The sequence below is a fragment of the Heptranchias perlo genome, unplaced genomic scaffold, assembly GCF_035084215.1.
Source record: "Heptranchias perlo isolate sHepPer1 unplaced genomic scaffold, sHepPer1.hap1 HAP1_SCAFFOLD_66, whole genome shotgun sequence".
Lineage (NCBI taxonomy): Eukaryota > Metazoa > Chordata > Chondrichthyes > Hexanchiformes > Hexanchidae > Heptranchias > Heptranchias perlo.
This window is the reverse complement of record NW_027139688.1, coordinates 3,384,585-3,410,572: the sequence shown is the minus strand read 5'-3', so window position 1 is coordinate 3,410,572 and position 25,988 is coordinate 3,384,585. Positions and strand designations below refer to the sequence as shown.

General features: G+C 43.7%; 1 protein-coding gene across 1 annotated transcript; it reads left to right on the top strand.

Annotated features, from left to right (window-relative positions):
• The first annotated feature begins 7,281 nt into the window (after positions 1 to 7,281).
• On the top strand, positions 7,282 to 15,910 carry LOC137318192 (ecto-ADP-ribosyltransferase 5-like). Its single transcript, XM_067981148.1, has 4 exons — positions 7,282 to 7,320; positions 8,218 to 8,298; positions 11,852 to 11,983; positions 12,999 to 15,910. The coding sequence occupies exons 3-4, from the start codon at positions 11,938 to 11,940 to the stop codon at positions 13,853 to 13,855; spliced, it is 903 nt and encodes a 300-aa protein (XP_067837249.1). The 5' UTR covers positions 7,282 to 7,320; positions 8,218 to 8,298; positions 11,852 to 11,937; the 3' UTR covers positions 13,856 to 15,910.
• The last annotated feature ends 10,078 nt before the right edge of the window (positions 15,911 to 25,988 follow it).

Sequence of the window (25,988 nt, the reverse complement as noted above, 5' to 3'; positions counted from 1 at the left end):
TCTGATTCTATGATACTATGATTCTATCATTCTACAATTCTATGATTCCATGACTCTTTGACTCTATGATTCTATGATTCCATGACTCTTTGATTCTATGACTCTGTAATTCTCTCACTCTATGACGCTATGAATCTGTGATTCTATGATTCCCTAATTCTATGACTCTATGATTCTATGATTATATAATTCTATGATTCTATGACTATATGATTCTATGATACTATCACTTTATGATTCTGTGACTCTATGACTCTGTGATTCTATGACTCGATGACTCTGTGATTTTGTCTCTCTGAGATTCTATGTCTCTATGATTCAATGACTCTATAGTTCTATGATTTTATAATTATATGATTCTATGACTCTGTGAATCTATGACTCTATGATTCTATGATTTCAGGATTCTATGACTATACAATTTTATGACTCTGTGACTGTGTGATTCTGTCACTCTATGCCTCGATGGGTCTATGATTCTGTGATTCTCAAATTTTATGATTCTTTGAAATGATGATTCTATGATTCTATGATTCTATAATTCTTTGAATCTATGACTTTATGATTCTATGACTCTCTGACTCTGTGATTCTTTCACTTCATGATTTGACAATTCACTGATTGTGTGAATCGAAGACTCTGTGATTCTGTCACGCTATGATTCTATGACTCTACAATTCTATGGTTCTTTACTCTATGACACTCATATTCTCTGTACTCTATGATATTATGATTCTATAATTCTATGATTCTATGACTCTGTGATTCTGTCACTCTGTAATTCTGTGACTTTATGATTCTCTGAGTGTATGTTTCTATGATTCTATGATTCTATAATTCTATTATTCTATGTCTCAATTACAATATATTTCTCAGACTCTATGATTCTATGATTCGATCACTTTATGATTCTATGACACTATGATTATATCACTCTATGATTCTATGATTCTATGATTCTGTGACTCTTTGATTCTATGATTTTATCACTCTATGATTCTATGACACTCTAACTCTATGATTCTATGATTCTGTGACTCTATGATTCTTTGATTCTATCAGTCTATGACTCTATGATTCTATGATGTTACCAATCTATGATTCAATGACACGATGATTCTATGACTCTGTGATTCTATGACTCTATGATTCTATGACGTGATGATTCTATGACTCGATGATTCGAAGATTCTTTGTTTCCCTCTGTTAGTATAAATCTTTCTCGGGCGTTAGAGCAAAGCGCTCGATGGCGAATCGCCCGCCCGTTTTCAGTGCATCCGGTTTTGTTCTTCATTGATTATTCCGGTAACAGAGTGCTGTTTTGTTGAGGGGGAGCTCGATTGGAGGAACAGAGAGAAGGTGAAATCCATATTCAAGTGCAGCCGAATAGCGGTGTAGAAACGTGGTCCAGCGGTTGTTGTGCGATAATTAGAGATCAGTTGACGACATCAGGCACCGATGCTGAGGGACTAAGGGGAAAGAGATTGGTGAGGGTCTTTTGGACGGGTGCGTGTAGAATCAATTTGTTTCTACATGTACATACATATATCCATAATCAAAATATATATATATATATATATGTATATTTTTATGGAGCACATATCTGTGACGTGAGTATATAATGATCTCACTTGTAATCCATTAATTTCGGTGGATAGAAAGGCCAGTGATTGAGGTGGCCATTTTTCTAATCTGCGAGATTGAAACAGAACATCTCCACGATAATGGGGTAGAAATTGTTTGCTCAATCACGGTGAGGTCAGCAGCGATCACCGTTGTTCGTGGTGAAATGGAGGAGCAAGTTTCGTCGTTCGCACATGAGCAATGAATCGCTAAAATCCGTAACTTGTTCCTACTGGTTGGCCTGCGCAAAGACAGCTTCTAATTCAAGGTATAACGTCAGCTGTAATCAGTGAAATCATTGAAAAAGTACCAACTTGCTCATCTGCCCAGCTGGAAATTAATTAATATCAGGACAAAACAGGTGCACTCATAAATACCAGGTCTAAACGAAGTTTTAATAGTACGATAGGTATTAATGGCTGCCACAAAATAAAAAAAATAAATTTTGAAAAGGTGGAGACTAATTATTCCTTATTATATTCGTTTTTGGTCATTAGCATATTGCACGGTGTCACCACAGGATGGCACTGTACCGTGTCTGCATAAGGTAGCGTGGAGTGTACCGTGTCACCACAGGATGGCACAGTACCGTGTCTGCGACAAGGGGTCGTTGATGGCACCGTCTTACCATGGGAGGGCAGTGCACCATGTCTGGCATTCGGAAGCGTGCAGGGCACCGTGTTACCACAGGATAGCATTGTACCATGTCTCGCATAAGGGGGCGGGAATTGCACTGTGGCACCACAAGCGGTTAGTGTACTGTATCTGGTACAAGGGGAGTGGAGGACACTGGGCCACAACAGGAGGGCATTGTACCGTGCCGGGCACAAGGGGGCGGGGAGGGCACCGTGTCACCATAGGATGGCACTGTACCGTGTCTGCTACAAGGGGACATGGTGGGCACCGTGTCCCCACAGAAGAGCAGTGTACCATGTCTGGCACAAGGAAGCGTGCAGGACACCGTGTTAACACAGGATGGCATTGTACCATGTGTCGCACAAGGGTAAGGAAGGGCACTGTGTCACCACAAGAGGTTAGTGTACTGTGTCTGCTACAAGGGGGCGGGGACGGCACTGTGCCACGACAGAACGGCAATGTAGCGTGCCTGGCAAAAGGGGGTGTGGAGGTCACCATGTCACCACAGGAATGCAGTGTACCTTGCCTGGCACAAGAGGGCGGGGATGGCACCATTTCACCACAGTTCAGCAGCTTACCGTATCTGGTACAAGAGGTTGTGGCGGACACTCGAGGTCACTGACCCCATAGGATGGCAGTGTACCATGTGAGTGAGAGACAGAGTTTGCGTATATGTGCCATTGACTAACTGTGTCCGAGAGAGAGGCACACCGAGACGGACAATGCGTGTGTTTATCAGTGAGTGACTCTAAGTGAGTGTGCGTGTTTGTGTGTGTGAGAGTGAGACACAGAGACAAGGAGGGAGAGGCAAAGGATGCGTGTATGTATCCGTGAGTGACTGGGTGTGTGTATGTGAGAGAGAACGGCAGATTGGAGATGCGTGTACGTAGCAGTAAGTGGCTCTGAGTGTCTTTGTGAGAGAGACAGGGACGCAGAGACAGAATGCGTGTGTCGATCAGTCAGTAACTCTCAATTAGAAAGGAGCGGTTTTGATGCAAGTTAATTTTTTTATTAAAAGCTCAAATGATGTAAGTGCTTCGATTTAAAATACTCACCCTCCCCAGATTTGAATCATGACAACATACAGCACAGAAGGAGGCCATTCGGCCCATCGTGCCTTTACCCTGCTCTTTGAAAGAGCTATCCAATTGGTCACACTCACCTGCCCTTTCCTCCATTTCTCCGTTTCAAGTATATATCCAATTGCCTTTTGAAAATGACTAGGGATCTGCTTCCTTCAGGTTAGAGAGATAATAGGTGAATGTGTGCGTTTATCAGTGACTGAATCTGAATGTGTGTATATACGTGTGCGAGAGAGAGAGAGGATGCCTCTGTATATCAGAGTGTCTCTGAGAGTGTGCGTGTATGTGAGAGAGAGACAGAGAGAGAGATGATGTGTCTGTATGTCTGTAACTGACTGAGTGAGTATGTTTGTGTTTTTTCTATGGTGGAGAAGAGGAAAGATGGTGAAATCTAATCATTAACCATCGACAAATTCCAAAATCCTATTCAAACTGGTATTTAACAAGTTAAATTGCCAGAAGACGCGTATCCATACCAGACTTTGAATAAAACACAGCAATTGCTGCCAACGTGCGAAGTGCACAAAGATCTTACTGATATCGATCCAATGTTAGAGGAAGTGTGCTGCCCACGTGCGGAAACTGTTTGCTTCTGTCTCTACAAGTTTGACCATTTTAGTTTGACTTTGTGCAGCTGCGGCGCATTAATATTGAGAACCACTCAGTTTCTCCTTTAGTTGTTTTTTACAAGAACATTCAGTCAAACTCACAATATTTTGATTCAAATGACACTGGGTTTGATTGCCCTCGTTAAGTTTCACCTTTAATTTTGCTCGCCGTCTGCTTTCCACCCAGAATCGTGTCTGTGACAGTAGAAAGGGAACAGATCTACTTGACTTTACAGTCTCCATGTTGCAAACTGCAGTCAGCAGAGGCTTGCGATGCAGCTGTTGTCGTTTCCGTTATGAGAGTTTGCTGACAAAGTACAGCCGACAAACACAAAAAAAAGTGTTTGGAAATATTTTTCACTTCACTTATATTTGGTTTTCCAAAAACACGAGACCTCGAGTTTATTTCACTCTTCCCAGTAACTGATTCACGTGGTTTTGATACGAGTTAAGTTTTCGATTAAAAGTTCAAACGATGTAAATTATTTGATTTACACTACACCCTCCCCCATTGATTTAAATCATAACAACATACAACACAGAGGGAGGCCATTCGGCCCATCGTATCTGTACACTGCTCTGACAGAGCTAGACAATTAGTCACACTCACCTGCCCTTTCCCCCATAGCCCTGCAACATTTCTCCTTTTCAAGTATATCTCCAATTGCCTTTTGAAAATTATTATGGAATCTGCTTCCTCCACCCTTTCAGGCGATGTGTTCCAGATCATAACAACTCGCTGCGTAAAAAAAAAATCTCCTCATCTCCCCCTGGCTTTTTTTTAATCAATTATCTTCAATCTGTGTCTGCTCGTCACCGATCCTCATGTCGGTTGAAACATTTTCTCCCGACATACTCTTTCAAAATCCCTCATCATTTTGAACACCTTTAATAAAACTCCCCTAAACCTTCCCTGCTCGAAGGAGATCAATACCTGTTTTTATAGTCTGTCCAAATAATTGAAATCCTCCCTCCCTCTTACCATTCTGCTCAATCTCCAACCGCACTCTCTCCAAGACCTCCCTAACATGTGGTGCCCAGAATTGGACACAATAAGCTCGCTGAGGCCTTACCAGTGTTTTATAAGGATATAGCATAACCTCCGCGCTGTTGTATTCTCTGCATCTTTTTCTATAAAGCCAAGCATAATTCAATGCGTTTATTTAACAGCTTCATGAACGTGTCGTATCACCATCTAATATTTGTGAACGTGAATCCCCAGCTCTCTTTGATTCTGCACCTCTATTAAAATAGAACCATTTATTCTTATGATCTGGAATTCACTGCCTGAAAAGAGTGGTGGTAGCAGATTCAATAATAACTTTCAGTAGGGAATGTGACTTATTCTTGAAAAGGAAAGATTTGCGGGACAATGGGGAAAGGGCTGGGTTTTTTTTTAATTCGTTCATGGGACATGGGCGTCGCTGGCAAGGCCAGCATTTGTGGCCCATCCGTAATTGCCCTTGAGGAGGTGGTGGTGAGACGCCTTCTTTCACCGCTGCAGTCCGTATGGTGATGGTTCTCCCACAGTTCTGTTAGGTGCGCCAATGGTGGAGGGAGTGAATGTTCAGGGTGGTCGATGGGGTGTCAATCAAGCGGGTGAGTGGGACTAATTGGAAAGTTCTTCCAAAAATCCGGAACAGGCACGATGGGCTGACTTGCCTCATTCATGCTGTATTGTCATATTACTCAATGACTCGATGATTTTATGAATCTATGAATCTATTATTCTATTATTCATAATTTTGAACAGCTGTATTAAATCTCTCCTTAACCTTCTCTGCTCTACTCAGAACAATCCTAGCTTTTCTCGTGTCTCCACATAAAGGAAATCCCTCCTCACTGGTACCATTATCGTAAATATCCTGCGCCCCTTCTCCAAGTCTTTGATGTCCTTCCTAAAGTTTGGTGCCCAGAAGTAGACACATTGCTCCTGCTGAGGCATAACCAGTGATTTATGAAGGTTCAGCTTAAATTATTTGCTTTCATTCTCTTTTCTCTATTTATATATCCCAGGATAGGGTCTGCTTTTTTAACCGCTTCCACAACCTGCCCTTCCATCTTCAAAATGTGTGTCTGTGATCCCCCAGGTCTCTCTGTTCCTGCACCCCACGAGAAAATTGTATCATTTATATTATGTTTGTGTTACATCTCCTCATTCTTCCAAGTCCCAGGATCCCGTCTGCTTGTTTCTGAGCCCGATCAATCTGTCCTGCCACCTGTCAAGATTTGTGCCTCTAAACCGCCAGGTCTCTCTGTTATTCAGGGACATTTTGCTTCACTTTATTCCTAATCCCAATGGAAGGTGATCCACCTTTCCCAAATTATTCAGGGAAATGTTGTTGATCTGTGACGGGAATGACAATAAATTCCGGTCCAACCATGACAGAGCCTTCAGCCCACAATGCAACGCGGCGGGGAATAGGACCAATCGATCTGGGAGAGTGCGCCACGTGACCCTGGGCAGGCAGCGGAGAGGGAGGGGCAGCTGGGCCAGCGCTGGCGACGTTGGCGGCAATCTCTGCGCATTGATGTTACTTCCGGTGAGACGCATTGAGCCCATCGGCTCTTCCCGATCCTCGCTCCCTCCCCGCATTTTAAACGTCAATTTTACGAAACTCTTTTAAAATTCTTTTACAAATCTTTTTCAAAATTTTCAACGTCTTTTTGTACCCATTTTATCTCTTAAAACCCAATTTAACACACATTTTCAACTCCGTTTACATCCCTTTTAATCTCACTTTAATTATTTTAAATCTCCGACTTCAAGCCCCCTTTTACCCATCTTTTTCTACCCGTTTTAAACCGTTTTGAAACCCTCATTTAAAACAATTGTATCTGCATTTAACCCCTTCAAGCACCTTTTTATAGATATGTTAAATCCCTTTTTCAATCCCCATTTAAAATCCCTCTTTAAATATTTTAGAACCTCCCTTTAAACCCCTACGTAATCCCTCATTTTATACCCATTTAACACGCTTGTTAAAATCCGCTTTCTAAACCTCTTTTACACCCATTTTAACTTCCTTTGAAAACCTCATTTTCAAACCTCCTTGAAACTTCCCTTTTAACGGTCATTTGACCCCCCTTAAAATCCCTTTTTAAACCCATTTGAAACCAGTTTCTAGCCTTTTTAGACCTCTTTTAGCCCACGTTTAAACCTCCATTTTTAAGTTATCCGTTAAACACCAACTTCCAGTCTGAGGGCGGAGATATGTAACAATTCTTACATAATAAGAATCAGCTCCAATTACCAAACTGTGATTTGCTGATAAAAAAAGGAACAATCGCTTGATTGGTGGGAATGAGTTTATAAAGGCGGAACTTGCAGCCTCCACGAGTAAACGGAGAATCTGCAGGATCAAGGGAAGGTTAGTGTCGTTTCCGAGCCTGTGTACGGTGTCTGTCTTTAGTCTTCCTATTTAATGCCGATTTCTCCCGGTAAAATTAGGCTCCACGGTCCGCTCTTGCGATCATTTCCCTCGCGACTATAATCATTCTCTAAGTGTCCGTTCAGACAGTGACCGATGGCGGTCTGTTTAACACCGGGGGAGTCGGCTCAACCCGCTCCTGTTCAGCACCATTCTTCTCATTTATAAGAGGGATAAACGGAGATGAATCAGAGTGTTATCCAATCCTAGGCAGCTCAGACAGCCATTGGACCATTCTCCCTCTCTATGCATATTCACCATAATACGCAGTGTGTTCAGTCACTTCCTCTGTAGGGGACGCTTTAATTTGTGAAGGCCCGGGGGACCAGGAACGTGACCTCTGGCGATGTTGACCCGCCGAGTTTATCCCCGTCCATCCTCCCATTCGATACTTTGCATCTCAGGTAATGAAAGCGCTCTCAGGTGGGGCATTAAGAAATGAAATTTTAAGGTTGAAATTTCGTGACTAATGATGTGTCTATTTCACTGAACTTACTGACCAGGAAGTGATAATGGAAAGGTAAAGGTTCCAACTAACATTGTTCACCGTTGAACGCGTTGAGGACCTTTCACACCGTTTCTGTTCGTTTTTTTAACCAGAAAACGCATCTCCTTTTTCGAAAAATAAAAGTTCTTCAGATGAAAAATAGGCTCAGAGCAGAAAGCGTCTTTCCCTGGACGGTAAAACTAGGGTATGAATCACATACAACAAGGATCAGATGGAAAAACAACCTCAGAGCAGAAAGTCTCTTTCCCCAGAGGATGAAACTCGGGTATCAATCTCAGACAAGTAGGATCAGATCAAATAATCAAACTGATTTCCTCTAAAAAAAACAGGAATTGGCTACACTGAACTTCCAAAGTCAGAAAGTGTCGACTCGACACGGGAACTGAGACGGAAAATCCCGCCGGATCAAGGTAAGGTTAATGTACCTTCTAATCCTGTGTCCTGTGTCTCCTTACTCTTCCTATTTAAAGCCGAATTCTCCCGGTGAGATTATGTTCCACGGGTCTCTGTGAGCATCATGTTCCTCGCGGCAATTACTATTCTCTAAGTGTGCGCTCGGAAAGTGACGGAGAGCGGTCTGAACACCGGGGACTCCCAGCTCAGCCCGCTCCTGTTCGACACCATCCTATTCATTTTAAGAGGGTTCCAGCGGGAGGGAGGGGGAACACGCACCCCAGAGTGTTCATCCAACCTCGGCAGCTCAGGCAGACCGAGGTGGGATTGGAGAAGCAGTTTAACACAATGTGAGAAAGTACCCTTTGCATTTAAGAGCTACAGATGGGAATACAGAGTGAATAGAAAATTATGCGAGATGGTCATAACAGAATTGATGAAAAATTAGATTCAAGTTATAGATGCATGTATTTCCACCTTTACAGCAGAGAAGGTCAAGGGGAGATTTAATCGAGGTTTTCAAAACCATAAAAGGTTTTGATAGAGTAAATAAGGAGAAGCTGTTTCCACTGGAAGGAGGGTCGGTAACCAGAGGACACATATTTAAGATAATTGGTAAAATATCCCGTGGCTATTTAAGGAATTTTTTTTACGCATCGACTTATTATGATCTGGAATGCACGACTTGAAACGGTGCTGGAAGCAGATTCATGAAAAGCAATTATTACAGGGTTTTGGGGGAGACCACTAGAGTGGGACTAATTGGATAGCCCTAACCAAGAGACAGCACAGGCACGATGGACGGAATGGCCTCCTTTTGAGTTGTGAGGTTCTATGATTCTCAACTCTGAATAAAACAGTGAAAGCCCGGATGAGACATTGGGAGTTGTAGAATACAGTAAACGGAAATAGCGCTACAATAGTTAAGTTCTCCATTTAAAACTCAGTGTGTTCAGCTTTGGATACCTGACCGAGGAAGAAAAAAAAAGGCTCTGGAAGGGTTCCAGTGTTAATTGAGACACGTGATACGTGAGATGAAGGGAGTGAGCTGCAATGAACTACAGGATTAACTTTAGTTATAATTCTTGTGTTAAATTGGTGGGCTAATTTAATATTCTGCCTGCTTGTACTGATTTGGCCAGAGTGAAAATTCTTTCTCTGTTTTACCCGATCAATTCCTTTCTTTGTGTTTAACGGGCAAGAAACGAATCTTCATTCCGTTCGAGCAAAACAGAACAAGGGGACGGAACATTCAAATAGCAATGCGTCAGGTGAAAAGCCGATGCATGAAATAGTTTCTCTCGAATGCAGGGCAATGGGAGAACGCGGGAGAATGGGATTAGTTTAGATTTTCCTCGCAAACAGCCGGTACAGACACGGTGGCATGATGGTTTCCTTCTGTGCTATACACATCCATGTGCATGGAAGCCACGATGAACCTTGAAAAAGGATGAATTCACATCATGGGCGCTGCAGCAACGGGTCTGCACCGGCAGGGGCGCTATCGTCCACTGGCCGCATGTGATTGTTTTCTCATTGAAATTTGTGAGTGGAAAATCGTGGACCCAGAAAGCGCAATTTCCTGACATGTGCTATGGGCCAGCGCCTGGAGCGCTGAAATGGAAAATCCCCCTACCTGATAGAGTTATTTGATGAGGTAAAAGAGAGGATCGATGAGGGCAATGCAGTTGACGTGGTGTATGTGGACTTTCAAACGGCGTTTGATAAATTGCCGCACTGTAGGCTTATCATCAAGATCGCGGCCCATGGAATAAAAGGGGTAGTAACAACATGGATACATAATTGGCTAAGGGACAGGAAACAGTGAGTAGAGGTGAATGATAGATTTTCGGACTGAAGGGAGATGTACAGTGGTGTCCCCCAGTGGTCACTACGAGGACCACTGTTTTTCTTGATATACATCAATGACTTGAAATTCAACATTTGCAGATGTCACAAAACTTGGAAGGGTAGTGAACAATGAGGAGGATTGTGACAGACTTCAAGAAGATATAGACAGGCTGGTGGCATGGGCGGACACGTGGCAGATGAAATTTAACGCAGAATAATACGAATTGATACATTTCGGCAGGATGAACGAGGAAAGGCAATATAAATGAGAGTGCAGAATTCTAAAAGGTGTATAGGAAAAGAGAGATCTGGTGGTATATGTTCACAAAACATTGAAGGTGGCAGGACAGATTGAGAACGCGTTTAAAAAAGCATACGGGATCCTGGGCTTCATAATTAGAGGCATAGAATACAGAAGTATGGAAGCCACGATGAACCTTTATAAAACATTGGCTTGGCCACAACTGGAGTATTGTGTCACTTTAGGGAAGATGTGAAGGCCTTAGAGAGGGTGCAGAACAGATTCACCAGAATGATTCCAGAGATGAGGGACATTAGTTGCAGGGATAGACTGGAGAAGCTGGGGTTGTTCTCCTTGGAACAGGGACGCTTGCGTGGAGATTTGATAGAGTTATTCAAAATCATGAAGGGTCCATACATAATAGACAGAGAGAAACTGTTCCAATTGGCGGAAGGGTCAAGAACCAGAGGACATTGATTTAAGGTGATTGGCAAAAGAACCAAAGATGACATGAAGAAAACTTTTTTCCACAGCGAGTGGTTAGGATCTGGAATGCACTGCCCGAGGGGGTGGTGGAGGCTGATTCAATCATGGCCTTCAAAAGGGAACTGGATAAAAACTTGAAAGAAAAAAAAAGTGCAGGTCTACCTGCTTAGGGCAAGGGAGTGGGACCTGCTGGGTTGCTCTTTCATCGAGCCGGCGTGGACTCGATGGGCCAAATGGCCTCCCTCCATCCCGTACCCTTTCTATGATTCCATGATTGGAAGTGTTAAAGTTCTGCCATAGATAATGAAATGACTGAGTCGGCTTTGTGCAAGAGATGATATTATGAATTTGTTCATTGTTAATTTTATTCCATTGTTTCACCTGTACACTTGTGGATATTAATGATGATTAATTTACATTTTCAGGCAGCTATCACTTCCTGTGGTAATATAAGTCCTGCATGCGTTGGACTTACAATCCTCACGCCGCTCTTCAAATCCGACATGGCCTTGCCCCCACCCTATCTTAATATCTCTTAACCAATCGCGTTACCAACGGTGCTTCTCGCCCAAAAGGCGGCTTGACAGAAAATCGCGGGTGAGATGTTCCTGTTTTCTGCCCAATGATTTGAACACACCGAATGTGATCGAATGTTCTTTCATAATTTTCCAAGAAAGCAATCGCTTCCTGCGAGACCCTGCTGGCGGCGTGGGGTCTCGGATTAAACGGCCTAAGATGTGCACAAGGCCAATTCTAAGTGAATTCTATTGTTTTATTAGATATAGAAGTCACAGTTTGTTGACGGACTTTAATGCATCAGCTATAAATCTAGCAATCTGAAGGTCGGACGCAGTATTCGCGAAATTATTTACCGAATAGGCATATTAATAAGTAAATTCGATCCCACTCATATCGAACCAAGGACAACTCGTTTCAGTTTCAGTGTTACTGGGCCACATGTTAACTTTACAAATTCTGCTGCACTTCTTCAGAATAAAAGGCCAGATCCTGAAGAGACACTGATCAGAGGGACAGGAGTGAGTTCACCTGGACGTACGGGGAACGGAAGGCAGAAACAATGCACTCTTTCGTTCTTACTCTGCTTATTGTCCTGTGTTCTAATTGTAAGTATCTACATCCTTCGTTAAAGCAGATTAAAAATCTCGATGTTTGTATCCAATGCTCTTTATTCTGTTGATTTTCTTTTCATCAAATATCCTTGTTTTTCAAACCTTGAGGGATGGATACCAACAATCCTCATTTTATTGGAAGGAAAACGCACCGCACTGATGTAACTGGACAACCTTTTCGTGGAACTCACATCTGTGGAACATCTGGGTATAGATGTCTGCCTTCACCGTCAGGGCTTTAACATACGAACATACGAATTAAGAGAGGGCTATTCGGCCCCTCGAGCCTGCTCTGCCATTTGATAAGATCTTGGATGATCTGATTGTGACCTCAACCCTACTTTTCCGTCTACCGACTGTAACCTTTGACTCCCTTGTAAATCAGGAATCTGTCTAACTTAGCCTTAAAAATATTCAATGACCCTGCCTCCACCGCTCTCTGGTGAAGGGAGTTCCACAGACTCACGATCCTCTGATAGAAATGGTTTCTCCTCATCTCCTTCTTCATTGGGAGACCCCTAGTTCTAGTCTCTCCCACCAGGGAAAACATCCACTCAGCATCCACCACATCTAGTCCCCTCAGGATCTTATATGTTTCAATAAGATCACCTCGCATTCTTCAAAATTCCTCGAGAACGGAAAACGGACCGATAATCTGGCGGGCGAATCCAGGCAGGGAAAAGAGCCCAGCTGATTGACCTTCCCTTTAATTTAATGGAAGGAAAATCGGGAAGGTTCCATAACCAGCGCCTTATTCTCACTGCTAAAATTCACTGTCTGCTCTCCGCCCAGGCAGAAAATCCAGAAATTTCCCCCTGACCAACATCATCTTTTCTTCTCGCAAATATCTTAAGGTTTATACGACCAAACCTTGTTGTTTGGTTCCCATTTATCTCACGTTCTTCCTTTCTCTTTGTAACTTGGACGGTGTCCCGCAGTTTGGGTCATATTCTAAATGTCTCTATAAAGTGTTGATGTAGATTGGTCACATTCCTGCTTTGTTTTACAGGCCAGGACAATCGTGCTGTCAGCGTCAGCGGAAAGAACGAGAAAAATGTCATCCATCTGGACATGGCACCAAACTCTGCAGCTTACATATTCACCCAGAGTCCGGAATCGGATGAAATCGCCATTAACTACATCCAGGCAGAGAGAAATAGAAGTCAAAAGTTTGATGAAGTTTGGAAGATTGCAGAAAAACACATGAAATGCAAAGTACCGAGTGGACTGAAAAGAGAGCACATGTTAGCGGTTTATGCCTATACTCTGCAGGACCCGAAGGGAAACGGGTTCCACAGCATGTTCAATGAAGCCGTTAGGCGGTACGGAGCTACCGACTCAATCTACGATAAGAGTTTCAACTTCAAAAGTTTTCATTATCTTCTATCCACTGCCCTCCAAAAACTAAGAGTCGTTTCCGGCAATACAACATATCACACTTACAGAGGGATTAGCAAGCTGGTTAAGTCTATAAAGGGAGCAACGGTCCGATTTGGATACTTTGCTTCTTCTTCTCTTGATGAACAGGTTGCTCTTGGCTTCATTGACAAGAGCAAAAACATTAACACGATATTTGAGATAACCACAGATTACGGTACCCCAATCTATAACTGCTCGAGTGAACCTCATGAAAATGAGATTCTGATTCTACCTTACGAGGTGTTTCGAGTCGGAAGGATATCTCAAATGGAACATGGCACGAAGATTGAACTCACGGGGGACGGGTTGCAGGGAACCAATGTTAAGGTGGAAATGGGCGAAGATGGGAAGCTAGTGTTGGTGCGGAGTGGGGTGCGGGGGGGGGCTCGTATTTCAGCATTAGGGGGATTGTGGATTCTGGCAGCGCTGGTTTCCATCTCGGTGTAAAATGTTAGTAAATTCCTGCACCTCGCTGTAACTTGCACTAAACTTTCGTAACAAAGGGTAAAATGGTTTGTTGATGAATAACTGTCGCTTCAGCCCGCAACGAATAATTCTACAATGGTCACAGCACAGAAGGAGGCCATTCGGCCCTTTGAGTCCGTGCCGGCTCTCTGCAAGAGCAAACCTGCTTGTCCCACTCCTCCGCCCTGCAATTATTTTTTTTTAAGTCTTTATCCAATTATATTTCGAAAGCCACGATTGAATCTGCCACCACCACCCCCGCGGACAGTGCATTCCAGATCATAACAATTCGCTGTGTAAAAAAGTTTTTCCTCATGCCGCCTTTGGTTCTTTTCCCAATCACCTTAAACCTGTATCATCTGGATCTTGACCCTTCCGCCAATGGGAACAGTTTTTCTCCAGCGACTCTGTCTGAACCCTTCATGATTTTGAACACCTCTATGAAATCTCCTCTCAAACTTCTCTGCTCGAAGGAGAACAACTCCTTCTTCTCCAGTCTATCCACGTAACTAAAGTCTCTGAGATCTTGACATCCTTCCAAAAGTGCGGTGCCCAGAATTGGACACAATAGACAGTTGGGGCTGAACCAGTGTTTTATAAAGGTTCAACATAACCTCCTTGCCTTTGTACTCGATGCCTCTATTGATAAAACCCATCATTCCGAATGCTTTCTTAACCGTTTTCTCAACTTGCCCTGCAACCTTCAAAGATTTGTGCACATATACCCCTGGTCCCATTGTTCCTGTACGCCTTTAGAGTTGTGCCCTTTAGTTTATATTGCCCCTCCTCATTCTTCATACCAAAATGCATCAGTTCACACTTCTCTGCGTTAAATTTCATCTGCCACGTGTCCACCCATTCCACCAGCATGTCTATATCCTCTTGAAGTCTGCTATTATCCGCCTCACTGTTCTCTGCATCTCCAAGTTTTGTTTCATCTGCAAATTTAGTAATTGTGCCCTGTACACCCAAGTCCAAATCCTTAATACATATCAAGAAAAGCAGTGGTCCTAGTTCTGACCCCTGGGAAACACTACTCTGTACCTTCCTCAAATATGAAAAATAACAGTTCACCATTACACTCTGTTTCCTGTCACTTGGCCAATTCTGTATCCATGCTGCCACTGTCCATTTTATTCCGTGGGCTTCAACTTTGCTGACTAGCCTATTATGAGGCACTTTATCAAACACCTTTTCGAAGTCCATATGCACCGCATCAACCGTGTTGCCCTCTCTGTTACCTCGTCAAAAATCTCAATCAACTTAGTTCAACACGATTTGACTTTACCAAATCCGTGCTGATTTTCCTTAATTAATCCCCACTTGTCCAAGTCACTGTTAATTTTGTTGCGGAGTATTGTTTCTAAAAGTTTCCCAACCACCGAGGTGAAACTGACTGCCCTGTAGTTGCTCGGTTTATCGTTACACCCTTTTTTGAACAAGTGCGTAACATTTGTAATTCTCCAGTCCTCCGGCACCACCCCCTTATGTATGTTTGTTTGGAAGATTATGGCCAGTACCTCCACAATTTCTACCCTTAATTCCCTCAGCAATCTAAGATGCATCCCATTCGGACCGGGTGATTTATCTACTTTAAGTACAGCTAGCCTTTCTCGTACGTCCACTTTATCAATTTTTAGCCTATCCAGTACCTCAACTACCTCCTCTTTTACTGTGAATTTGGCAGTATCTTCTTCCTTGGTAAAGACAGGTGCAAAGAACTCATTTAGTACCTCAGCCATGCTCTCTGCCTTCATGAGTAGGTCTCCAATTTGGTTCTTAATCGGTCCCACCTCTCCTCTTGCTCTGAATTTCAAAGAGTTTGTTCCTTAGGCCGAATCTCAATGTTTGATTATTAACTGTAAGTCACATGTATGGACTGATCAGAAACAACAGAGGACATATCAGCACAGCAATTAATAACTGACTGAAAATGTCAATTAATTCTCAGTGATATCCAAAATTGTACAGCTGAAACAGTCGAATAAAATTAACACGGAACAAATTTATAATATCGAATAAACATGAATGTTTGAAAGTTGAACACCAATGTGCCATTTCCGTGTTCTTAATATTTAACTGAATTAATCAAAATGTATCAAAATTGTTGTAAATTTTACATAAGAACATAAGAACATAAGAAATAGGAGCAGGAGTAGGCCAATCGGCCCCTCGAGCCTGCTCCGCCATTCATTAACATCATGGCTGATCTGATCCTAACCTCAAATCTAAATTCATGTTCAATTTCCTGCCCGCTTCCCGTAAACCCTAATTCCCTTTACTTCTAGGAAACTGTCGATTTCTGTTTTAAATTTATTTAATGATGTAGCTTCCACAGCTTCCTGGGGCAGCAAATTCCACAGACCAACTACCCTCTGAGTGAAGAAGTTTCTCCTCATCTCAGTTTTGAAAGAGCAGCCCCTTATTCTAAGATTATGCCCCCAATTCTAGTTTCACCCATCCTTGGGAACATCATTACTGCATCCACCCGATCAAACCCCTTCACAATCTTATATGTTTCAATAAGATCGCCTTTCATTCTTCTGAACTCCAATGAGTAGAGTCCCAATCTACTCAACCTCTCCTCATACGTCCGCCCCCTCATCCCCGGGATTAACCGAGTGAACCTTTTTTGCACTGCCTCGAGAGCAAGTATCTCTTAATTATGAACACCAAAACTGTATGCAGTATTCCAGGTGCGGTCTCACCAATACCTTATATAACTGCAGCAATACCTCCCTGTTATTATATTTTATCCCCCTAGCAATAAAAGCCAACATTCCGTTGGCCTTCTTGATCACCTGCTGCTCCTGCATACTAACTTTTTGATTTTCTGGCACTAGGACCCCAAGATCCCTTTGTACTGCAGTAAATTTATTATTGTCACTTTCACAATCGTTACTATATCCCTTATATTCAGATTATTGGCGATTTTGCACGCATGACGGTAAGTGCTTATGGACATGTGAAGCAATGAATGCTCTTTTCTATCTCTCTTACTCCAGATCCCTCGGTTTCTGCACTTCACATTTTTGCCTAACGTGAGTTTTAGCTCCTTCCAGTCTCGGTGTTATCTTCACACAGTGTTACCTGGGTAAGTTTCTGATACTCGTCCAGAAACTGAAACTGATCTGCTTTGCCAAAAATGCTTCCTTCCCCGGATCTGACAGGTATCTCCACAAAAACGTTCTGCCATCTTCAAGATGCAGATATGGATCACAGAATTAAAGCTGGTTTACGAAACTTCCTCCCTTTAAGGTCCAATGTGTTGATATAATTTATGGACCCCATTTTACAGGAGGTGAATACTATTCCTCCCTATGTCACTTCTGACATGAACACCGTTCCTTTCTAAGACCTTCTGCATTTGGTCCATTTTGCCCATCACAGTGACACCTGGGAGAAAACACACTATTCAAGGGTTGCCTTTCATGGTTTTGAATCAGTCTGTCCAATCTTCTCGTTATTAAATCGCCCACCCCTTCTGATATCTTGCTCATAGCTCTCGCCCAGCTTGTGTAATCCCCCTGCCAGGGTATTTCGTGGCTGCCCTGTCCGATTCATCATTCTTGGAACAAGTAGTCTTTTATAAAACGGATTTGCTAAGAAAATGTCCCCGGGCGCCTGCACGTTTTTGCTGCTCCTCCCCCACCTTTATAGCAGGTCTGCCGTGTCCAGTCCTTCTTCTCCATCGCTGTATCTGCTATGAAGTGACCTCCTCTGTGAACATGTCAAGCAGTGAATGCTGTTTCACAAGAAATATCTGAGGCAAATACCATTGTATATTTTAAGAAAAGAGTTGGTAAACATTTGAAGCAGAGAAAGAACTAGGACTTTTGGGAGCGAGCAGGGAGGTGAGATTAGTTTGAATTCTTATGGGTTATATGTAAATAGTGTCTATGGAATGGGGATCTATGAAGTGAGCAAACCATGGTCTTGCAATGAACTTTAACAATGGAGTTCGATTGTACTGTACCTAATGATAACGATGAAGACAAGGGAATGAGGGACGAGCCTGTTTACTGGCAGAGGATATTGCGTTATCCAGCTTTTGGGAACAGGGACATTTTACATTGCAAGGTCACATGTGTAGCTCGTATTCCTATTGAAACCACATGAATAGCGATTTAGTCAGCAGCTTTATTTCAGCAGATGTACGTTTATCAATGTAGGCGAGGTAAATGTTCACTTTAATCAGTGCCTTTGTAACAAACTTATATAAAAACACCGATAACTTCTACTTAGATGTGCTCTGGGAGGAGTGATAACCGGGCTGGTTTTTTTCTAATAAGACTGGGTGGATTGGATGATCTGCAGGATAAAAATCGGGCGGACTCTGAAATGAATGTGTGGTTCTCACCGCCCGATTTTCCTCTGTGTGCGCAGCGCACAGACTGCCTGGTTTACAATAACAAGAAAATCGGCCCCTTGGTCTCTCCAAACAAGACTCGCCGTCAAAGGTCAGTTTATGATTAGAGCAAAAAAATCCTTAACCGACCTTGGCTCCCAACACGTCGTGGGTGAATAGCGAAATAATTTAACTTTGTGTTCTGTTTCAAAGGCACTCATCGCAAACGCTTTTGGTGAAGTATCGATCCGCTCAGTGTCCAGTGGGTACGGAGAGATTAGACTTTTATATTAAGGGGTGCTGGTCAGATATTGGGATTCATGCACGAAATGGTTATTGGTTTCAGTCTGCATTTAAACTTACTGTGCTTAATTCGGAAGCTATAATGTGGAGAGGCATTGTAAGGAGAATGTCGAGAGAGCTCTGAAATATATTTGACACGTGCTGTAGCTGAGCTGGGAGTGCTGGATGTGGAAGTGCAGAGGGAGCTTTACTCTCTATCTAACCCTGTACCTGCCCTGGGAGTGTTTGATGGGACAGTGACGAGGGAGCTTTACTCTGTATCTAACCCGTAGTGTACCTGCCCTGGGAGTGTTTTATGGGACAGTGTAGAGGGAGCTTTACTCTGCATCTAACCATGTACCTGCCCTGGGAGTGTTTGATGGGACAATGTGGAAGGTCTAAGATTTTATGTCCAGTTGTCGGTAATTGACATGACTCCAATTTAGTAAAAAGGTGCTTTATTTAAATTCATGAAAGGACCAACACACGCAGTGGTTTAGAACTCAGAGCAAGCGATGTCACCAATTCCTCAATGCGTCGAGTCGTGTCTGCCCAGGAGTCTTGAAGAAAGCGCGCTTTCCAAACCTGCCTGGGGTATCTTCGTCGATTCACACGTCTTCTGCCCCGCCTGGGGTGACCTCTTGGATACCTCTTCTTCAGTCCTGCTCCGCCTGGAGCCTCTTCTATTCATCCGGATCGTTTGTCAAAGTTACGTTACTCCTACTAAGTCTCTACAATCTGATATCAAGGCAGGGTGCTCTTTTTATATCCCTTTTTGGGGGTGGACACAATGTTAGCTATTTCCATGGGCCCTTGTCCTATTGTAGTCTATCATAAAAGTCAAGGTGTCCAATGGTGCCTCGAGTTATTTGCTTGCCCACTATCTTCCACCTTTCAGGGGTCTGCACAAACAAATTGTGTCCCACCTCTGGCCTTAACCAAACATCACCTTACACGGGGGCTTAAGACTGTTTTGCCTCATCTTATCTGATCCTGCCTTTGCGTCAAAGCTGGGAATCCATGGTCCCCCAGACCTTCTTTGACTCCTCCAAATTCCAGGCCAGGTGTCCTGGACCAGCCTGTGAGGTTTCATTGTTTTCCGACGTCCCAGCATCGGATAAGAGTCCCATCCCTAACTAAGTCAAGATTGTTTGGTCTTTCATCTTTTAGCTTTTTCATACAATCCGGTCAGAAGGTCGAATTCTAAGGCTGCCTCTCCTGCAAGTTCATGGTTTTAAGAGCTTACTGCCCTGATATCCGTCCTGCTCTATTTAAACATTCAGCACCAAAGGATTTAACTACACAAAATCATATCTATATCTATCCATATATCTATCTCTCTCTATATATAAAGAGATATAAATACACACACCATTGTAGCTATTGCACTTGTCCACTATACTAATGAGCAAGGGAACAATATCACAGGGTGAATGTTGCCTGATTCGGTTATCGAACTGTCTTGCGTTTAACCCAGTTTGGATCAAAATAAATGTAATTTACTAACCCTCGATTAGGTTATCCTCAAACTCTTTCTTCCCAAACCATCAAGGAAGAAGCCAGGTCAAAGTCATACACTAAACACTATTTCACTGTCACAAATCACAACTTACAGTAAAATTTGGGCACATGGACGATTAATAGACATAAACACATGTCATCAGAGTTATGTAGCAATTGAGTAGCAAATAACTACGGGCAGAGTTACATAACAAGGTTAAGTAGCAACGGTTGAAAAAGCATTTCCATGTATCGCAGTAAATCAACACCAAAGGATGATGAGCATTGACTACAACATCGACCAGAGTCTGTGGTTATAAATTGGTGTGATTAGTTTAAGAGTACTTCCTAAGATAGTTAAAGTTAATAACTTTGAATAACCCGTTTACTATAAAGCTCAAGACCACGTGTGAATAATTACATTCAGAGCTTACAGGACCTTGTCTTTACCAACGGCGTCATAGATTCAACCTCCTTCCATCCCTGGGGCGCAGCTTTTAGCCTCTGGAGTGATGATTCGATGAGCCACCTTTCAGCAGAGGGGTTATCCATTTACACTTGGATCTCTACTCTTCACGGGCCCTTACCTTTCAATTTCCCGTTAAAGCTACTGGTTGGACTCCTACATACATCCGATAGATGCAAGGCACTGCGATAAAAATACAATCCTGCTGTTCAAAATAAAACTCATTGCAAGCCAATAAATGTAGAATAAATTTAAACCAACAGAACAATCAATATCTGTGGTGCTCATCAATCACAGAAAGCGTGTCCAGATCGAGCGGACTTAACGCTGTCTGTATTCTAGGTGTAACACGGTGTTGTGAAGAGTAAAGTGGACACATTCAAAGATATCTGATGATATTACACATGCTGCAGTGTGAACAGCGGATTTGACCCGTCCCGGGAGCAGCCTCCCCTCAACATCTTCCAATCTGTAACCATACACTGCAGGATAAATTGGGAACGAATTTGATCCGAGGTACAGCAACTGGCAGGTGACAAAGTTTTATTAAATTATCTCAAGTTTTCACCTGATGCCTTTGCACCGAGCAACGTTCTCAAACCCAGGTCTCCAGTGGTACCAGACGGAGCTCCGATACACAGCCTCGCACTGCGGATGCCCCGTAAAAATAACAGTTGGGAAAAGGGCAGAGGTTATTGCATGTTACTGTCTGTACACAAAAACACAGAGCGGATTATTCAATCTCAATATCTGAGAGTGTTGATTGCAGGTCCTGGCCAGCAATATCCCGAATATTAAGGTTATTATAAATTCTTACCAGTTTTACCGGTCGCTGATTCAGATTACGAGCAGTCAGATTCCCCGTGATGCATTCTGTGACAACAAAGAACAGCTTGATTTAAAGTTGCTGAGCAGCCTGCAGCTATTTCTCATTAACGAGATATCAGAAAAAGCAGGTAAAACGACGCAACGACAGTTAACACTCAAAGATGGTGAAACCCTGGAGAATAATCATCGTGTTCATCAAATCTCCGAGGAAAAAGTAAATTGACCAGGAGTCCTACACGATCGAATCTTTCCCTAAAACGGGTGGATTTTCCTGTCAATTACACGGTATAATTGAATTCCCGCCCTCGCACAGTGATATTAAACTCGTTGATCAAATATTCTATTCCAATATTAAAGTTCACTTCATCACTGACACGTTTCTTACTTAAGGGGGAATGTCCTTATTTGTCAGGAGTCACTCGGCCAATGAACTTTCGAAACTGTCGAAACCCACGGTCAATGTTGGCGTTAAATGCCACAAAGGGCATGAAATATCGTCGCCGACCTGTGAGTTTTTACAAGAACCATCTTTATGTAGCGGTAAGGAGAGGGAACCTCAGTCTAAACTGGAATAGGGGCTGAAAGTGAAATCTAATGTCCCAAAGGGAGCTCTAGTTCGCATTTCGTTCATTTTTAACCAACCTTAGAATCAGTGTCCAGGGTGATTTCAGCAGCTTCTTCAGCTCTTCTCCGAATTTTCTCTTGGTAGCTGCCAATGGTAAACATGTGTTTGGACCGGAACTCAAATGCTTCAGTGGCGATATATCCTGGGTTTGTGCGGTCGCCTCGGTAATAATTGGTGTTTGTCAGTCTCGTAGTTGCAAAACTGACGACAGCTGCCAGCCTCAATAGTATAAAACTGACCGATCTCGCCCCAATTCACTTTGTTAATGATTTGCTGAGGTTCGTATACAAACAAAATGGGGATGCCCTTTTAAAAAAATCGGACCAGAGAACGTTTTTATACCCGGGCCGCACTGCTCTCGATGCAATACCTCGTTTTAAACTGCTGGTCGCAGAAACTCCAATTCGGTCTAATGTGAAGGAAACGATGAACGAAGTAACTGATTTAAAAATAAATAAATAAATGAATAAATAGTGTTTTACCAGAATATTTAAATTGGGTGAGAAATAAAAACAGCTGTCAAATCAGTAAGTGCGAAGTTGGGGATAGTTCCCGAGAAACAGAGAAAATAGGACAAAGAATCGGCCATTCGGCCCTTCGGGACTGCTCCGCCATTCAAAATGACGATGGCTGATCGTCTCAATCAGTATCCTGTGACCGCTTTTTCCCCATATCACTTGATCCCTTGAGCATTAAGAAATATATCTAGCTCCTTCTTGAATACATCTAATGACTTGGCCTCCACTGCCTTCTGTGGTAGAAAAATCCACAGGTTCACCACTCTCTGAGTGAAGAAATTTTTCCTCTTATCAGTTCTAAATGGCATACCCCCTATCCTGAGGCAGTGACCCCTGGTTCTGAACTTCCCAGTCATCGGGAACATCCTCCCTGCATACAGTCTGTCTAGTCCTGTTCGAATTGTATATGTTTCGATGAGATTACCTCTCATTCTTCCAAACTCGAGTGAATATCGGCCGAGTCGACGCAATCTCTCCTCATACGACAGTCCTGCCATCCCAGGAAACAATCTGGTAAACTGTCGTTGCACTCCATCCATGGCAAGGACATCCTTCCTCAGATAAGGAGACGAAAACTGCACACAATACTCCAGATGTGATCTCAACAAGGCCCTGTATAACTGCACTCAGACATCCCTGATCCTGTACTCAAATCCTCTTGGAATGAAGGCCAACAGACGGTAGCATAGTGGTTGTGTTACTGGAACAGTAATCCTGAAGCCTGGACTAATAATCCGGAGTCACGAGTTCAAATCTCTGCCACGCCAGCTGGGGAATTTAAATTCAATTAATTAAAATTCAATTAATTAAAATAAAATCTGGAATTCAAATGCTAGTATCAGTAATGGTGGCCATGAAACTCCCGGATTGTCGTAAAAACCCATCTGGTTCACGAATGCCCTTTAGGGAAGGAAACCTGCCGTCCTTACCCGGTCTGGCCGAGATGTGACTCCAAGCCAACAGCAATGCGATTGATTCTTAATTGCCCTCTGAAATGGCCGAACAAGCCAATCAGTTGTAAAATCTCGCTACGAAAAGTCATAATAAGAATAAAACCGGACGGACCACCTGGCATCGGACCACGAGGCACCGGTACATGACGACGGCAAACCTGGCCCAGTCGACCCTGCAAAGTCCCCCTCACTAACATCTGGGAAATTGAGCTAAAATTTGGAGAGCTGTCCCTCAGACTAGTCAAGCAACAGCCTGGCATAGCCATACTCACAGAATCACACATTTCAGCCAACGTCCCAGAATCTTCCATCACCATCCCTGGTATGTCATGTCGCACGGGCAGGACAGACAGAGCAGAGGTGGCGGTACTGTGATATACAGTCAGGAGGGAATGGCCCTGGGAGTCCTCAACATTGAGTCCGGAACCCATGAAATCTCATGGCATCAGGTCAAACATGGGCAAGGAAACCTCCTGCTGATTACCACCTACCGCCTCCCTCAGCTGATGAATCAGTCCTCCACCATGATTGAGCACCACTTGGAGGAAGCACTGCGGGAAGCAAGGGCACAGAATGTATTCTGGGTGGGGGACTTCAATGCCCATCACTAAAAGTTGCTTGGTAGCACCACTACTGACCAAGGTGGCCGAGCCCTGAAGGACATAGCTGCCAGACTGGGCCTACGGGAGGTGGTGAGCGAACCAGCACGAGGGAAAAACCGACTTGAACTCATCCTAACCAATCTACCTGTCTCAGATGCATCTGTCCATGACAGTATTGGGAGGAGTGACCACCGCACAGTCCTCGTGGAGACGAGGTTCCATCTTAGCACAGAGAACACACACCATCCAACGTGTTGTGTGGCACTATCACCGTGCGAAAAGGGATAGATGCAGAACAGTTCTCGCAGCTAAAAATGGGCACACACGAGGCGCTGTGGGCCATCAGCAGCAGCAGAATTGTATTCCAGCACAATCTGTAACCTCATGGCCCGGCATATTCCTCACTCTACGGTGACCAACAAGCCAGGGGATCAACCCTGGTTCAATGACGAGTGCAGAAGAGCATGCCCGGAGCAGCAACAGCCGTAATTAAATTGAGGTGCCAACCTGGTGAAGCTACAACTCGGGACTACATGGGTGCTAAACAGAGGAAGCAACATGCTATGGACAGAGCTAAGCGATTCCACAACCAACGGATCAGATAAAAGCTCTGCAGTCCTGCAACATCCAGTCGTGAATGGTGGTGGACAATTAAACAACTAACGGGAGGAGGAGGTTCTGTAAACATCCCAATTCTCAACGATGGCAGAGTCCAGCACGTGAGCGCAACAGATAAGGCTGAAGCGTTTGCAACCATCTTCAGCCAGAAGTGCCGAGTGGATGATCCATCTGGGCCTCCTCCCGATGTCCCAACCATCACAGAAGCCAATCTTCAGCAAATTCAATTAACTGCACCTCAGATCTAAAAGCGCCTGAGTGCACTGGATGCAGCAAAGGCTCTGGGCCCCGACAACATCCCGGCTGTAGTGCTGAAGGCTTGTGCTCCAGAACTAGCCGCACCTCTCGCCAAACTGTTCAAGTACAGCTACAACACTGGCATCTACTCGACAATGTGGAAAATTGCCCAGGTATGTCCTGTCCACGTAAAGCAAGACAAATCAAATCCGGCCAATTATCGTCCCAGCAGTCGACTCTCAATCATCAGCAAAGTGATGGAAGGCGTCATCGACAGTGCTATCAAGCGGCACTTACTCACCAACAACCTGCTCACCGATGCTCAGTTTGGGTTCCGCCATGACCACTCGGCTCCAGACCTCATTACAGCCTTGGTCCAAACATGGACAAAAGAGCTGAATTCCAGAGGTGAGGTGAGAGTGACTGCCCTTGACATCAAGGCAGCATTTCACCGAGTATTTCACCAAGGAGCCCGAGTAAAATTTACGTCAATGTGAATCAGGGGGAAAACTCTGCAGTGGCTGGTGTCATACCTAGCAAAAAGGAAGTTGGCAGTGGTCGTTGGAGGCCGATCATCTCACCCCCAACAGATTGCTGCAGGACTTCGTCAGGGCAGTGTCCTCGGCCCAACCATCTTCAGCTGCTTCTTCAATGGCCTTTCCTCCATCATAAGGACAGAAATGGGTATGTTCGCTGTTGATTTCACAGTGTTCAGTTCCATTCGAAACCCCTCAGATAATGAGGCAGTCCGTGCCCGCATGCAGCAAGACCTGGACAACAACCAGGTTTGGGATGATAAATGGCAAGTACCATTCGCGCCAGACAAGTGGCAGACAATGACCATCTCCAACAAGAGAGAGTCTAACCACCTCCCCTTGATATTCAAGGGCATTACCATCGCCGAATCCCAAACCATTCTATGATTCTATCAGATGCATGGGTAAGATGGGTATAGAGGGATATGGGCCAAGTGCAGGCAATTGGGACGAGCTTAGTGGTATAAATTGGGCGACATGGACATGTTGGGCCGAAGGGCCTGTTTCCATGTTGTAAACTTCTGTGATTCTATGATTCTATGATTCATCATAATTCTGGGGGTCACCATTGACCGGAAGCTTAACTGGACCAGCCATATAAA

What these genes read in the sequence shown, in the direction of transcription:
- LOC137318192 (XM_067981148.1), top strand. Translation starts at nt 11,938, where the DNA reads ATGCACTCTTTCGTTCTTACTCTGCTTATTGTCCTGTGTTCTAATT. An exon ending in TATTGTCCTGTGTTCTAATT is followed by an intron (nt 11,984 to 12,998) that starts GTAAGTATCTAC and finishes TTTGTTTTACAG; the next exon opens with GCCAGGACAATCGTGCTGTC.